Below are 17,246 nucleotides of genomic sequence, written 5' to 3' on the forward strand. Positions count from 1 at the left end.
CAATCTGATGAAATTGTCCGATCGAACGCAAACGCCAATTTGATTCCCCTATCAAATCAGCAGATGCGAACACAAAAATGCCAATTTTCGAAGTTAGTATCTATGGAATGCAAATTAGTGATTAAATTTGTGTACGTGTGGATGCTAGATGAGATTGGCGCCAAATATTTTCCTGATCAAATCGGTCGATTTGCCTAGCTCGTCTGGACTTTACAATAATGTGCTATTAAATAGTTGTACGTATGTACTCGATTTATGTTGTGGGTATATTTGTTGATTTATGTTGTGTGTTTGCGCAGGAGCGGTCTCCTGACGGCGTTCCTGGCGCTGTCGCTGCTATGCTTGGCATGCGGTAACAGCGCGGCCGTTCTCGCCGCCACGGGCCTGCAGAGGGCCTCGTCCCGGTCTCTGCTGGCAACTGGGCCTAACGCCAGCTTTCAGGTAAATTGCGTACTTTATTGTCATTTAATACACAGATCTATTCATTAGACCTAATAAGAGACTGATTTTCAATATATTCATAGAGTTTCGGTCTCTGTTCTTGTGGTTTAGGCCTTCATAATATCGTAGTATACTGCATACAGCGTCACATTTTCTGGAAAAACAATAATATTTTTACTAACGAAGATTTTTTTTTATTATAGGTTATCTATCTGCGACAATACATACTTAAATATATATATACAGTAAATATTTAATAAATAATGTACTTTGCAAACCATTACTTTAGAGTTAAGATAATTTAATCTTTCTAATATTTGAGAATACTATAGCGTCTTTTATCTGTTCACCCATAAAGCATAATAATTAATAATTATGTTTTTCCATAAAAATGCGTCAAATACCTTAGAAATTAATAATCCCCCGATATTACATATGTTCTCAACAATTACAACACCGACTCATTGAATGATTGTTAAATTAGTCCCATCACAAGAGATCTTCAAAGCCACAGACTCCAAAGACACATTTGATTAAGGCCATCAGTTACCCACTGGCCCAGATCGCAGCCGTTGCCGACCGCCGTAACCCTCGGTAACCGATTATCCATGCACCAGTAACGGGTGAGGCAACGCCGGGGCGCGGCGCACTGCCAAATGGCTTGCATTGTCGTGACATGTCAGCATATCATTATAATTTAGTGCTGATGAGTAAAATTGATCAATAGTCAACTGAAATAAGGGACCTAAGCTCGTACCATGAGTCACTGACAGTGTAAAAACTGACATTTACGCTATCGAGAACATAATTTACTTTCTATACATCTCGTTTGCACTAATATGCGAGTACGAGCGAGATAGTAAGTAATTTACGTTCTCGACGGCGTTTATGTCAGTGCCAAACTGATGGTAGCCGTACTAATGTGGAGTAAGAAAAGACATTACATTTTTTATCGTTTTTGTTATGTTTACGTGTGAAATTTCACACTAGTAAGTAATTATAAATAGAGTTGATTTTACTTATTTGGAGTTAGGTAATTTATTAAATTTGTAATTTGCACAATAGTGTGTCCGTTCGTCTGTCTATCAGCGAAATGTGTTCAAGAAATTTTCTGATCTTATTTTTTGTGTTGCCGTTTTAAGAGTTTTTGTTATTGTGTTTGAAGTTGTACGGAATCTTCTTTTGATTGGTCCAATAAGCAAATACATAGAAGCTCTTGATGTTTACCTATACTCTAAAAAATCTCAATAGAATCGACACAAATATGTAGACGACCCTCCTATGATTACTTTTTAAAACAATTCACCACGATTACACGACTCTCTTACAAAGTAACCTAAAGCAGGTAATGCGTGACTTAGTTGATATTGATAAGTTACAAAATCTTTATGCAAAATGCACCCAGTGTAAATAAATTGCATATTTTAGAGCATGCCGGAGATATTAAACAGCTGGGAAGTGGATATTATTGGAGTTGCATCAGGCGGACCTGCCCGGGCGCGCGAGGTGTGACCAAACCAAACGGTTAATTACCATATTGCTTGTGTATTTGTAGTGCGATAAATCACTCCCTGGTTTGCAATACTACTAACTACGATTAGATAGAATATTCAAATTAGAGTAAAAAACTAACAAAGTTGCCAAAAGCAGAATTTTTCAAATACCTAACACCTTACAGTATACTTTTTATGGGTAGGTGGTAGATGGAACTTTCCTTCGCTGCTTATAATTGCAAGATTATTTACTTTGTTTGTAACAAATTTAAAATAATATGAACTGAAATAGATGTCATGTACCAAAGAAAATGTGACCTAGTCCACCGGTCTTCAACATAGGTATGTACGCGGCTAAAATAATAACAAATAATATTCCATGTTTTTGGTAGTTCTACATGCAACGGACACTTACGAAACAAAAACAAAAAAATTAAAGATTTTAAAACCAAAGCGAATACTTATGGGTTTCTAAACCAGGAAACACACCGATACTAAACACTAAACTAACTAAAACTAACGACATAAACGATCGCTCCATGAGGCGTATTCTGACTGTAAAAACAGCTTAAGAATTGATCTGGATTTGTTATCGTTTTTTGGTTGAAGAAACGTCACTTTTGACACTTACAGATCATATCACAAGGAATCCAGATCAAAATGTATTATAACCTATTATTAGAATAAGAATACGCCTCCGTATCAAACTCACCATCGATAAAATTCGATCATACGTGACCGCGTAATCGACTTGTAATAAAATTAGCATAAGGCATTGCGCGTGCGATACTATCGGATCTGATGACAGTTCTGCTTCGTTTGCTAACAGATTGACAGCCGTTACGGCCCAATGGTTCAGTAATACTAAGTATTTGCTCTATTAATGGGGGCATTGTGGCCATAATTGTGTTAATGTGATGGAGTAATAGTACTAAATAGTAAGTGCCACAGTTGTACCCAGGAAACAAATTCCCGTTGCCGTTTTGACATCATACTCGTACCTACGTAAATAACACGAATGTATAAATATAAATATTGGGGGACATCTTACACAGATCAACCTAGCCCCAAACTAAGCAAAGCTTGTACTATGGGTACTAGGCGACGATATACATACTTATATAGATAAATACATACTTATATACATAGAAAACATCCATGACACCGGAACAAATATTAGTGTTCATCACACAAATAAATGCCCTTACCGGGATTCAAACCCAGGACCATCGACTTAGCAGGCAGGGTCACTAGTCACTACCCACTAGGCCAGACCGGTCGTCGTATAAGTAAATTTATCCTGCTTTAAGAGGCCGGTATCGATTTTAGGCGCAAAAATGTAAAATTGATAGATTTAGTCGATGAAATTGTACACCTTCTGTTACGTAATAGAAATAACAAGTACTGGTATCTATTAGCACGTCTTCTTATCTTGCATTTGTACAGATCATTTTTTTTTTAAACTGACTCACTAAATTAGTAATGATTTTTTTTCTGATGGACGTTTAGGTAAACGCGCGTAAAGCACTGATTTAGTCGATCTTATTTGTAAATTCCGTAAAGTTTGGACTGCTAAAAATGGTAATTATGTATTACACATATCCTATACTCCAACTTGCATAGACTACATTTTTGTTATATGATATTGAACAAGAGTAAATGAAAGTTAGACGAAATCAATTTTCACCAGAAATTACTTCATAACAAGTGAACATTTTTCGTGAAAATCGACTTAATTTCAACGTAATTTTGATACTTAAACAATCTACAACATTTCCTGAAACTGTTCTTATACATAATTTTTTATAATTTATAACTATAATTTTTTGATGAATTTTTAAAAACTGCCCCTGCTCGTCATATATGGCTGGTGACGCACGCTCCGGACCTTATTATTAAAAGGCAAGATGAGAAGACGTGTCAATAGAAACCAATACTTGTTATTTAGATATTAAGTAACAAAAGGAGTACAATTTCAACGACTAAATCTATCAATTTTACATTTTGGCTCTAAAATCGTTAACGGAGCCTTAACACATTCACTGTCCGACTGACACAACTTCAACGTGGAAGCACACCGGGCGTGTGACGTGACATTATCATATCATTTTGTATGGGGACAGTGAACGTGTTAACAGAATGAAGTAAAACTTAGTTTCTTATTGACGTGCATGAATATTTCTCAGAAATAATAACAAATACATTATAGGGTGACTGCTATAGTTATTGGCCACTACATAGTACTAAGGTACTAACCCTAAAGTTAGTGTGTACAAAAATGGTACGCGGGTCTTAAAAGGATAGAGACCACAGGGTTGTAGACGATACCGACGTATTTCTAATTCTATAATAGATTGTAGTTTGTCAGGTGACCTACACAGCTGACCGATGACACGCGACAGGTTCGGCGGCGGTTCACCGCATGTCCTTCAGGTGCCCGAAACGTTGTTCTACTAAAGTCTATTTTTTTATTCGTTAGACTGAAATGACAGTTCATAGTATGAACATAAAATGTCATTTCATACTATGAAATGTCATTTTAGTCTACCGAATAAAAAAATAGACTTTAGGTATTATGAATTTACTTGTCTAATAAAGCGACATATTAATTAGCCGAAGCTGAATTAAAAAGCAATTAAGAGCCCACAGGAGTGGTCATTTCTCCTTACAAACGTACTTGACTGTTTCCGCCGTGGGTTTTGAAGCTAGAGCAATGACTTTTTTAACACAGATTAATATTGTCAATATCTGTGTGGGACCGTTTTGCCTTTTTTGATATTTTTGTTTAATAAGGCGCTAGAGCCCTTAAAAATGGCCAAAATGGCCTAATTGACTATGCCGCAATGAGAGGCGTGGTATTTAAAACTGATATCAATTAGCCAAAAAATTAAAACGGTCCGACACAGATAATTTCATAATAATTTAGATTTCCAAATTTGGTTACGATTGTTTAAGTTTTGGAGGAGGAAACAGTCGAGTACAGAACCTCGATTTTTGAGATTTTTACGCATAATTTTTCGCCTTGTCCTTATCGCACTAGTTTTAGAAGCCGCTTCCGTTAGCGAGACGGGTATATTTACCTAAAATATTTAAATCTCAGCTCCCGTTTCGTCTTAAATACGATCCGATATCATCAGACTAATAAATATTTTAGAACATTCGAATATAACACTGAAAGAGAAGAGTAAAGAAACACGCAATAGCTGACAATGCAATTTATGCAATCAAAGAAAAAGTTGGCTTGCCTGCAGGGATAATTCTAAGCGAAGCGTCAATTTGTTTCCTCGCTATTAGAGATCGTATCATTCACGTCCCAACTCTAAAATATTTTTTATAATTATGTATGTATACGACTGTTACATCACCATAAACAATTATGTACGTCTTCACGTTCTCAGACGATTACAGATAATTATTAAGATAAGCGCCCTTTAGCCGATGTCGTGATGGCGGTATTACTTCACGCGGCGATGATCGGTCGCCGCGGCGCCTTGACCTGCGTGTGCGCATCCGGTCGATTTAACTATCTAGGTGGCATATTCAGATATTTATTTATACAAATATGTTATGGTTTTGTTATTGATATGCTACATATACGATATTTTATGCGCGTGAGATGTACTGCGAACTGCGATTCGTGTTAAGGTAGTATCATAACAATTACAAATCCAGTTAAGATTTTAAACTCAAAATCGGCCTCAAAAAGGCCTTTCAGAAATGTTAAATATACAGTCTGACACAAACACTGATCAAGTTTCAAGGTTTGCTCGTGATACTTCCGATTCTATTACATCTATTTGCGTCATGATTTTTTCTATATAATATTTCTCTTTATCCATTAGAAAATCAAATCTTCAGTGACGGCATATTACGAGCTGTCGTTGAAACCTTTGCAATGGGGAAATTATTTATAAATGAAAATAAAAAAATAAAAAAGCCTTTTATTTCGTGCATCCATTTTTACAAATGAAGGTTGAAATGATTTTTTTTTTTATTATGCAAGAACCCCTCTGTGGGTAAAGGCCTACTCCAAAGTTATCCAAACTTCCCTGGTTTGTGCTGTTTGTATCCAGTTTAGACCTGCTGTTTTTCTGATCTCGTCTTCCCATCTAGCATATGGTCGCGCCTGTTTCCTTTTCCCTAGTGGACCTTTCGATGTTGTCAGAATTTTTGTCCATCTCAGGTCTCGGATACGTGATACGTGGCCTGCCCATTTCCATTTTAATGCTAATGCTTGTTGTAATACGTCTTTTGCTTTGGTAATATCTCTAATCTTTGTATGTCGAATTTTCTGCATTTTGTTTATGCTTAGCATGCTTCGCTCTATTGCTCGCTGACATGTGACTAATTTATTTTTAACTTTATTATCAAATTTCCATGTTTGACAGGCATATGTTAGGCATGGTATGTATGCACTCATGTATTAGAGTTGAAAGACTTTAGTTTTTATAGCGATTGGCATGTTACTTTTGAATTCTTCTCTCAAGCTCCAGTATTTGTTCCATGTAATTTGTGTTCTTCGCGCTACCTCCCAAATATTACTCGCTCTATCAAAACTTATTTATTTCCAAATTATTTATAACGAACCATTAAATACTGCAGACTTGCAGAGGCACTGTTAAAATATTTACATCCATAAAATATTTAGCTTTGTTCGTAAACATTAAAATTGAGTATACCTACCTACCTACGTGGTAATTATAAAACTTTCTAGAAATGCAAATCAAACTTATGCAAGCATCTCCCAGTCTTTTCACGCTCTTACTGTTTTATTACAGCTCTTATTATTTGTAGCGTATATTATCGTTAGTTTAGTAAACGTACACCGTACTGATAACTACGAAATACAGTGAGTACAGTCAGCAGCAGAAGTTGCTAAGCGGGCGATGTGTTCAAAATTACCTTGACACTCAATATATATTCTCTTAGCAATAAAGTCGCGTCAAGATCATTTTGAACACATGGCCCGCTTAGCAACTTCTGCTGCTGACTGTACTTATAGTCTAAATCTGAAATGGTTGCTGGCACAAAATGAAGTACACACATACAACGTAATTGACATTTCGAGATAGTCATCGTCGCAATTTAGGTTTTGTACGTATTGCGAACAGTTATTCTAAGCCAGTGACCCTCAGCAGAAGTTGTCAATTTATTAAGTGACGGGTTGAAACAATTGAATTGGAAACTGCTGCAGCGCTATCATGCTCGAGTTTTTATCACCTGTCATGTCATACGTCACTTTCGCACATACATACTTGTTAGAACGTGACAGGCATGATGACAAATGAATCAAATGATAAAGAGCCGGCCATATTAGCCCTTCTGGGGACTTAAAATGACGCAGCGAGTCTATCTGTGATAAACTAGGTTAGTAGGCGGGTGTCATTTATTTATCTACTTACCTTAAAAACTTATAATTTATGTTTAAAGAGTTATTTTTAATTTAATTCTAAATGTATTTAATATTATTACGTATATATATATATATATATATGTGATATTTTCTCTCTCTGCACCAATTGAAGGTATCTCTGTTTGGCTCTATGGTTGATTGGTAGAGAATGCCATTTGGCATTAAGTCCGCCATTTGTGCATTGTTGTATATATTTTGTGCAATAAAGTTTAAATAAATAAATAAATAAACACATTATATGGGCAGACAGATGTTGCTTAGTGACCAATAATTAGCGTAGAAAACGCAAGACCATACATATCCAAGTCTACATGTTGCTATAGAATAATAATTAGAGTAAATGAGAAACGAAGACGAGCCTTCCATCCTGTACGATGGCAGTAGTTAGCATGTTTCTGATTATACCATTCGAGATTATTACATAAATGTGCCGTCGGGAATGTAGTGATCTTCTCTCTGACAGGAAACAAGTTCTTAATTAGGTAGTTGAAGGAAACGTCTTAATTAGTTTTCGTCTATTTTCTGAAACGTAACACCATATAATTTATCCAAATACATTAACGCGTAAAAACCGAAATGACATCAGCAAACACAGACAATAAAAAACATATTTGACCCAAGGACTTCGTTGCAGTACAACTAAACATATTCCCATGAAATCGCGGCGTCGACATATGACACCTAACTAAATTCACCTTTTGTCCCCAGGATGAAATGGAAGCATGGACGCCCGTCCTCACGAACATCGCGCTGCTCATCATCGCCTCCGTCCACTGCCTCGTCTGCATCGTCAGCATCTACCACCTGTCCAAGCGCGTGTGCCCCTGCTTCCGGCCCAAGCAGGCCTACGACCACAACCAGTTCGACCCGGGCTTCAAGCCTTACGTGGTGCACGTGGACGAGAAGAAAGAGAAAGGGGATAGGGAGAGGGAGAGGGAGAAGGGACATGAGCTGTGTAAGGAGTTGGAGAAAAAGCTGCAGGGGGAGTCGTTGAAAAAGAAAAAGGTAATTTTGGCTTCGAGCCGCATACAATTTTTGAGTAACAAACACAACCGCTGGTCACTAGAGATTAAAATCAATACGTTACAATCTGCCTTAAAATCACACTTTTTACTTTCCTTACTTTTGTCAAATGATTCCGAGGGCGTATTCCCTTTTTTAATTCTCATTTTACACATAAGTAAGTGTCACAACTTTAACAAGACTTCAAAATTTCCTTATGCGTAATAATAATTAATAATCTATATCATTTTCCAGCAGGTTGAATCCCCCGAGTTCGGCAGCGCCAACAGCAAGGAGAAGCTAGTGTCGCACTGGCTAGGTCGGCAGGCACCGGCGTTGGCGCCCGCGGCGCCCGTGGCACCAGTGGCGCCCACCCGCGGGCGCCGGGCGCGCGGCGTGCGCAAGCGGCCCCCACAGCTGCTGTTGCTGCCCGCACATCCCGCTAGCACGGTAAGTGACACTTTCCCCCCTTTATACACTTGTTCTTCAAATGAGGTTTTTTACCGAACCAATGACACTCATGCCAGTGATGACACCCAAAAAAGAATAACGTACTTACTATATTTTAGGTACATTTGTGCTCTTTATTTTTCTTAAATATGTGACATGGCATATAATGGAGCCCTATGTATGTCCTTATTTTATTTACCGTTACCGTTACCCGTTACCCCCGAGAGTTTTGTTACATACACAGACAACAGGACAACAGGAAGGTTTTTTACCGAACCAATGACACTCATGCCAGTGATGACACCCAAAAAAGAATAACGTACTATATAGGTACATTTGTGCTCTTTATTTTTCTTAAATATGTGACATGGCCTATAATGGAGCCCTATGTATGTCCTTATTTTATTTGGTAATTTTTCATACAGCGTTAATTACCTACTATCATCATACAGGTTTCCAAATATTACCCCACAATTGATGCAATATCACATGATGGCTATTTTAAGGCCATTAAATTTCCACGGGACATAACATTATGTATGCGAATTTAGATGCAACGAAATGTTTCTCATGCACGATACACAAAGCGATGACCACAACAAAGACTAAAATGAGAGTTATTAGGAACAGAATGCCGGGACATTCTGTTCCTAATAACGTCACGGGAAAGTCACGGGTCGCAGAGACCATAAAAAATATCATTTAATAGCCGTAGCACCTACGACATCGGGCACGGTGAAAAGTATAAACCAGTATCTTAACTTAAAGATTGACGTGGGATGTAGGTATATTATTTTAACGTCTATGTGACACCAATCTAAAATAGCTAGGTACCTAAGTAATATAACTGCCTACTTTTTCTAATTTTAACCCTAAAAGGGTCACTTTCAATATCACGGTCATCTCCTCAATTAACATATCACATCAACATTGTGGTGAGTTTATAACTTTCCAAATAACTAGAACGAATCATTTAATAACTACAATAATGTTGATTTGTCAAAATAGCCTAGGCCTTGTTGCATAACAAACTACAACTAATATTACAAGCGGAACTCCTTTTCTAATTAGTGAAATTAGAAAAGGAGTTCCGCTTGTAATATTAGTTGTAGTTTGTTATGCAACATGGCCCTTGTCATGATTTATTTTAATAATTTTAGATGCTTATTTGATCTCCAACTCCAAGATTCAGGTACAGCACTACCGCCTATTTCTCTATTTAAAACTATAGTCGTGATACTGATTCAATTATTTTGATTGTGTATGGGACGTGCGCCGGCGCGCGTGACATTTGACAGCATCGCTGTCAAAAGATTCGTGTCACTTGCAATTATAATTGAATTCTCTCATTCTTTTTTTTAAGGCTAGGAATTTCAAGCAAACATAGGATTTCAATTAAGTGGCCTAAGATCCACTGTATCCCAATATGTACTTAAGTTTGTTGTATCTGTTATCAACTTATCATTATTTATTATAAGCGACCGTGGTCATTCGACCAATTAAAAATAAAGATTTATCCCCGAATTTATTTGTTTATGACTTATGACCCAGTATATTATTGAGAACAACCATTTATCACCACCATTCCGTCTCCCATCATTTATTTATTTGATTTTAAATACACCCTCTATCTAACTTAAACGCCATATTTATTTATTTATTTATTTTATTTGGAAATTTAATTCAGGCAACAAGGCCCATATTACAAATACCTTACAGACTAACATACCTACATATGTATTTTATAAACTTAAAACTAAACACTAGCTATTTAGTCGATAAAACGGCGTGGCTCCGTTGCATCGGCTGCTCCTGTGTCGGATTCGGCAGTTTGCCCCGGAACCTCCGAAACACGACACCCTTCGGCCAGAAGTCGGCGCACTCGATGGTCCCCTGCAGCGGTCGCGGCACGCGCACCACAAAAGAGTGGAAGTGCACGTAGTGGCGCGATCGAAGCGGGAACACCCTCAGCGTGTAACCGGTCTTCTGGTGCACATACTCCACCACTTCAGCAGCCGTGGCGGTGTAATGCAAGCGCGATACGTACAGCGCCTTACTCGGTGTAGCAACCCGCAAGCCAGAATTAGCCGGTTCGGCGGTACCACACTGAGTCTTACGAGGCGCCGTGCGCGCCTTCTTCTTTCTTGATACCAGTGTGAAATCCTCCTCATCCACACTGGCAACAGGGAGCTTCTCCTTGGGAGCCGCTCGCTCTTCAGTACCCTTTACAGGTACACTAACCCGGTTCGATGCGACTTTCGGACCGGCGACGACATCCGCGTAAACACGATGACGAGATGATGATTTGGAGGAGGCGGGGGGAGGGCGCGCGCGCGGGAGGATCGCGCGCGGCGACACAGCTGAGGCGACACATTTTACAGTGTCAGCAACTCGCAAACTGACCGACTCAGCGCTCGTGGCTTGCCGGTCATCGCACTTGAAATTCGACGCCGCCGACCGAGTAAGGGCAATGTTTCGCAAACTGATGACTTCGTTGCGTAACTCGGTTATAGTGGGCCTGGGCCGCATCAAACTTCGAAATGACACCCGCTAGACTTGTTTTTAGGGCCACGATTTCCTTCAACAAGCAGCTAACGTCGACATGATCCGGAATATAGGACGGCAGGCTGGAGGCACCCGTCGTCGCAAACTCCGGAATCCGGTCTTCATTCTCCCTTAGAACTCTGATGATGTCCTCTAGGGTCTTCTTCTCGGTTTCATCTCCTCTCCGGTGAGGTACATACGTGCCGGCGATCCCGAGGGCCTCGTGCAGCACCTTCTTTGCTGCACAGATATCTTCGACGGAAAAACTCGACGAACAGATCTGGACAGCAGAAACCGTATCCATCACTCCTTCCAGCAGCAGCTTCTGTTGCAGAAAGGCGAGGAGCTCGTTCACAATGGGTGCACTCTGTCCGGTGGCACTCATCGCGTTACTTCGCTAGCTGCGGCCGAGCCGCGCTAATTTCGCAATTAATTAAATTAATTGGTCATCAATGCGTCTATGTCGCTGCGCGCATTGGACACGACTCCTACTGCCAACACTATACTACTGCTGCGACATATGCCTACTGTTGCCAACATAAACTTGTATTAGTGATTTTTAGCTTCACAAAATAGTTTCGTGATGGAGGGTCATCACAACAGCAAATCTGATGACGTAAGGTTACAAAATAATACACAACGAAAGTGTTAAACGTAAATAACGCGCCAAATTCTGCGAGAACACGATTTCTGATAACAATCACATATTAGAAAGCATTTTATCGAAGATTCCCACGCGAAGGCGAAAAATTGCTATTTCGTAACACATGCCATATGGAGAAGTATGCAGTAAGTGTTATTGCATGTTATTGCTTTCTACTGCAATATTTGGCTTGGAGTGTCCGACCCGAATAGTAATCACGTGTTTTGATTATGGGATCGAATTGTGTTTATGTAACATAGATAATATTACGGTTAAAATAACTACCTACTACTACCTACTTAAGTGTGAAGTCTATGTGACGATGCGAATACAATAGGTATGTGTGTGACGTGGTATTTGAACATGCCCCATTTACTAATTTAACAAGGTATATCGGTCTTTCTCCAGATTTGTGCCTGCGTCTAAACTACGTGAAAACATACTAAATGTATGAAATGTTTGACGGAGTTGAGTCTGGCAGCAGTATATTTGACTGGCAATAGCATTTAGTTGTAATCCAGAGCGGAGCGGAGAAGAAATGTGGATTACAACCGATGATATTTATTGGTTGATTCCTGCACATCTCCTATCATCCGTGCCTCAGTGGAAAGCTTGGAAAGTCAGCCTTAATAAAGCCGCATTAGATTTATAGCGCTACTATTCATTTTTGTGCCGATGCAATAGTAAATCTTATGAATCTTATGATACATTAATATAGTTCACACTTTTATTGCACGTTGCAAAGTGACGAAGAAGTAATTTTAAGTCGTTAACGTCCGCATTAAGACGTGTTTTTATGGCAGACTACATTCAAAACGTGTTCATCGGATTACCTAACTAATTGCACTGGAGGTTAACAACCTGAGGAGGCGTCAGCAAAATAATGTATTATATAATATATAACAACTAAGAACATACAGTAATGTGTAGTCATTTGCTCAAACAAGATGCTTAAGCGTGAGTGCTAGACCGTTTTTCACATTCACTAATTCTTATCGAGTAGCTACAAGAGAACCAGTTCAGTCTGAGCTCGGGTCACGCATAGATAATACGGATGCAGGGATTCAATTAAATGAAGGATGGAATCACAGTCGCGCACAAAACAGTTTGTGAACACGCGTCCGACTATATCGATAGAACCGTTAGGAGTCTGCTGTGTTTACTAGTTTCATCTTTACCATCATCCTCAAAATTTATATACGCATGCATGTACAGTGAAACCTTGATAGTTAAAATCTCAATTGTGTCAATGAACCAGGTACCTATTCCGATTAAGCAGGTTGTACCAAATATTTATAGGTTCAATTTTTTTTGTCTAAAATCTAAATCATATACCTAGATTCTAGTTAATGGAGGTTCCGTTCCGACAACCTTTTTTTTATGGAGGTGCAAATATCATGGTTTGGGTATTTTATCGTTTTAAAAACGTTTTATTTAAATGTTAAAGGCATGAAAGTGTAATTTATTTGATTTAAACAAATCATTTTCACCTACATGTCGTAATACACAAATTAATAACTTCTGGTATTTATTAAAGAAATCGTTTTATAACAGAAAGTTATTTTTTCTGCACCTTTCGTGCTCGCTGCATTGTTCCACTTACAGAGGTACTAAGGTTTCAATAGAAGAAGCAATAAAAATAACTAAAGCGTCTAAACATTTTACCACTATTTTAATTCAACCAAGAGTCAAAAAAAGAAAAACACTAAAATCGGAATTGTATTTTAAAAGGTTAAATATTTTCAATTATAGGGGCCATTTGGTGCCAAGGGACGGGTACGGGACCTTAGGTTTCAATTATTGAACTTTATCCAGTTTCTTAATTTACCTAGTTCCACTGTAACATACATTTGCATTGCCTTGCCTTTGCATATTTCCATGCTTTCGACTTTTTGAGTGCTTTAATATAAATTATACATATTAGGTCTGTCGCTTACTGTCTATTAAATTTATTCACGTTTTGTAAATGCCCTAGTGAGAAAAGGAAGCGCTACAAATTCTGGAAACCCAAGACAATATCAATATGTATTCTAATAACTTAGTGATAGATATATAGAATTGGCAGATAACGTGATAATGGTGTCGTTAACCAAACCGTGTCCCTGCCGGCAGACAATGCGCGAGTAACGTGTGAACGCGTTTTTGCGGCGGACCCTTTGTGCAAGCGCGGCTGCGCGGGCGACGCGAGCGTGCGCAAAAACGGGGCTGAAGGGCGACCAGGCTTCTCGAGCTGCCTAGGACTATCTACGGCATTAGGCGAAGTAGACACTGTAGTATTAACAACCAAATTTAAAAGTCTGATTAAGTAACTATTAGCACAATTATACCAAACTAACAAAATAAAGAATCTAATTTTTTTAACTGCTCACCAATCCGGCTAAAAGTGGTTAAGTAGACTCCAGCACGGGTAGCTAAATATCACTGATATGTTAATCTGGCTCGCTCGAGTAACTACAATAATCTCCTACCATAATGTTTATAGTATATTATTGTGTTGTGCCCAATTTATTAACACTTGCCTACAATAAACATCAAAGAACTAGCACAAGATTTATATCAAACTAACAATGTTTTCCTTAGACATTGTATCAGATTAATAAATCAAGGTCATATTTAAGTATTCGCTGCACAAACTGGGCGCAACTTCACATGTCTGGTTTATGACATTATGGTATGCGGAAACATTAGTAGTTTTGAAAGATTACTACCTACCTTTAATTCAATATCTGTTAGTGTCCGACCGAAACATGTTTTTTTGCCGAAACCGAAACCGAAACCGAATGTTCGGCTTTGGCTCTAGTTTCGGCCGAAACCGAAACCGAAACCGAAACTTTTGTAGACTTGTTAAAATCGTTGAAAAAATGTCATAAAACCGCTTTTACACACATATTATGGGGCTGTCAACACCCAAAGTCCTTGAAATTGATGTTACTTAAGCAGTTTTTTATGAAAATTACTAGAGTTAGGCCAAGATAATTCTGCAACGATTTTGTTAAGTTGATAACACACGCAGTGCAAGTGTTATTTTAAACGTCAAAACTTATGACGTATAAATAAAATTTGCACCAGTTGCACTGCGTATGCTATTAAAATCATTGCAGAATTTTCTTGGTCTAACTCTATTTATTCACCAGTCAAACTAACATGTAGGCACAGGGTCAACCAAAAACGCGAGCGCAGCGAGCGCGAAATTTTTTGTTAACAATATCGCAAGGCCGGGTACCGATCTTCACCTGGGCCGAAAAGTCCGAAGTGCCCCATTGAGGCGAACTTTCATGCGAAGTCAAAGCCGTGCTTAAGGCTTCAGGATAAGTAGTTGAGCACAGACTCCAACCAATGTCCATTGTATTCAAAAGCGAGACCGCAGGCCGAGCATGGCGCAGCGAGGCCAAAGGCTAAGCTGAAGTAGAGGACATGTGGAACACAAACCAATGGTAAATTGACGTAAAAACTGAGGCTAGTTTTATTATTATTATCTTGCCCAGGGCCCAGTAACATGCGACCTATCTCATTCACTTATAGGTATTGACAGCCTCTTAAGACTGCGTCAACCGTCCAGTGGCGCCCTCATTAGTGGAATTGTGTTTTATAATAAACCAATTAATGTCTGTACCTAATATACATGAATCAGTATATGTAGGTATTAATATTGTTGTCCTACTTATTCCCCAACTTTTGGTCTTTGTCCGAAGTACCATTTCGTAAGTTTCGGCCCGGCCGAAAGGTTCGGCCGTTTTTTGGCCGAAACCGAAACTACAGCCGAAACATGATTTTTTGGCCGAAACTGGCCGAAACCGAAACCGAAACCGAACCTTCGGTCGGACACTAATATCTGTTTTTTGTTCTGAAGGTCAAGCAATCACATCACATATTATTGAATAGGCGCCTAATACGCCCAAAAGCTGTGAAAAGTGACACACCTAATTTTCTAAGTATTGACATTCCACAAAGTGTCCCGATTTCAGTGATATTATGTTCACATTAGTACAATAGTCTCAGAAAGTTCCATAAGCGTGGTCAGCTTAGGCGAAGGCTTTCCCAGCCGGTCGCGGTCGACAACCTGCGTATTGTTTATTATTGTTGGTTCGTTTGTTTGTTTACGCTGCGCCCGCGCAACCTATACGATTATTATCGCGGGCTTAACTATTGGTTCATGATTGATGAGGCAAAAACCGGGAGCTTCAATAAATATATAAGTAAGCCCTATTGCAATGGGATTTGCTATATCATAAATCAATGCCATGTAAACTGGAATGGTAATTTTAATTTCTATGTGGGTTGGTAATACGTGAATGATAATATCGTAAATTATCATGATATAATTCTAAAAAGAAAACCGAAGAAACGTCCATTTAAACAATTTTTTTTATTCCGGACTTTTCACGCGTACGTAAGTCTAAAAGTACCTAGTATAAGGAAGTGCATAATTCCATAAGGTGCGCTTGCGCTCCAACTTCGTACGGTTCGTGAAAAACGTACATATTTAATTGTAATTTCAGAGATATTTCATATTTTTTGTGAAAATGGAGATGATACATTACTTGCAAGTACTGCACCCCGGACTTAATTTAATGGCGGCCTAATCTAAAAGGCGTAAATCCATTAAAGTCTATGACTTATGTACCCTTTCGGTTGTGTAGAGACCTCATGCGCAGGAGCATGCCGGCGATTTCTCGCGCAGAGAAAGTACCGCAATTACCTCTCGCCGGGGCTAGTTTTTAAGGTTCCGTGCCTAAATGGAAGGGCTGGGTTTCTAAGTTTCTAATTAGTGAACTGGTTAGAACTGGTTTAAGTCAGATTTTGCACTATGTGTGTAGTTAAACATGTCGTAGGTAATAGTCATCTTCCGTGACTGGTGTCGATGCCTACTGATGGGTAACTACATTTTTGCGTAGGTATTGGCAATAGAATTAATAGGTATACCTAACTACCTAGTAATTCAAATAAATTAAAGACAGTACAATTTAAAGTAGCGGAATCTTGAAGAAAAAGATAACTCCATTTTAAGATTTTTTCCATAACCGAAAAACTGTGCTCTGGGCAAAGGCCAAATACAAATAGGCTAGGCTCTGTAAAAAATACGGGCTAATAATCCAAGACGTTGTAACGGAACCCCCTAATAACGGTGCGCTGGAGTCTCGCGTTTCGTTTTTGAGCACGTTCGGGCGGCGCGGGCGCCGGTGGGCGCACGCTAGGGCTGCCACATTATTGGCTCGTCTTCTAAACTTTCCCAGAATACGTACTGATCTGTTTTATGGAA

General features: G+C 38.9%; 1 protein-coding gene across 1 annotated transcript in view; it reads left to right on the plus strand.

The window, feature by feature from the left end:
- Window positions 1-17,246, plus strand: part of LOC134651132 (uncharacterized) — a 66,588-nt gene that overhangs the window by 15,058 nt on the left and 34,284 nt on the right. Inside the window, exons 2-4 of the mRNA XM_063506157.1 lie at window positions 300-441; window positions 8,056-8,352; window positions 8,608-8,799. Of these exons, the coding sequence (XP_063362227.1) occupies window positions 300-441; window positions 8,056-8,352; window positions 8,608-8,799 (631 nt within the window). The remainder of the gene's footprint in view (window positions 1-299; window positions 442-8,055; window positions 8,353-8,607; window positions 8,800-17,246) is intronic.

The sequence above is a fragment of the Cydia amplana genome, chromosome 9, assembly GCF_948474715.1.
Source record: "Cydia amplana chromosome 9, ilCydAmpl1.1, whole genome shotgun sequence".
Taxonomy (NCBI): domain Eukaryota; kingdom Metazoa; phylum Arthropoda; class Insecta; order Lepidoptera; family Tortricidae; genus Cydia; species Cydia amplana.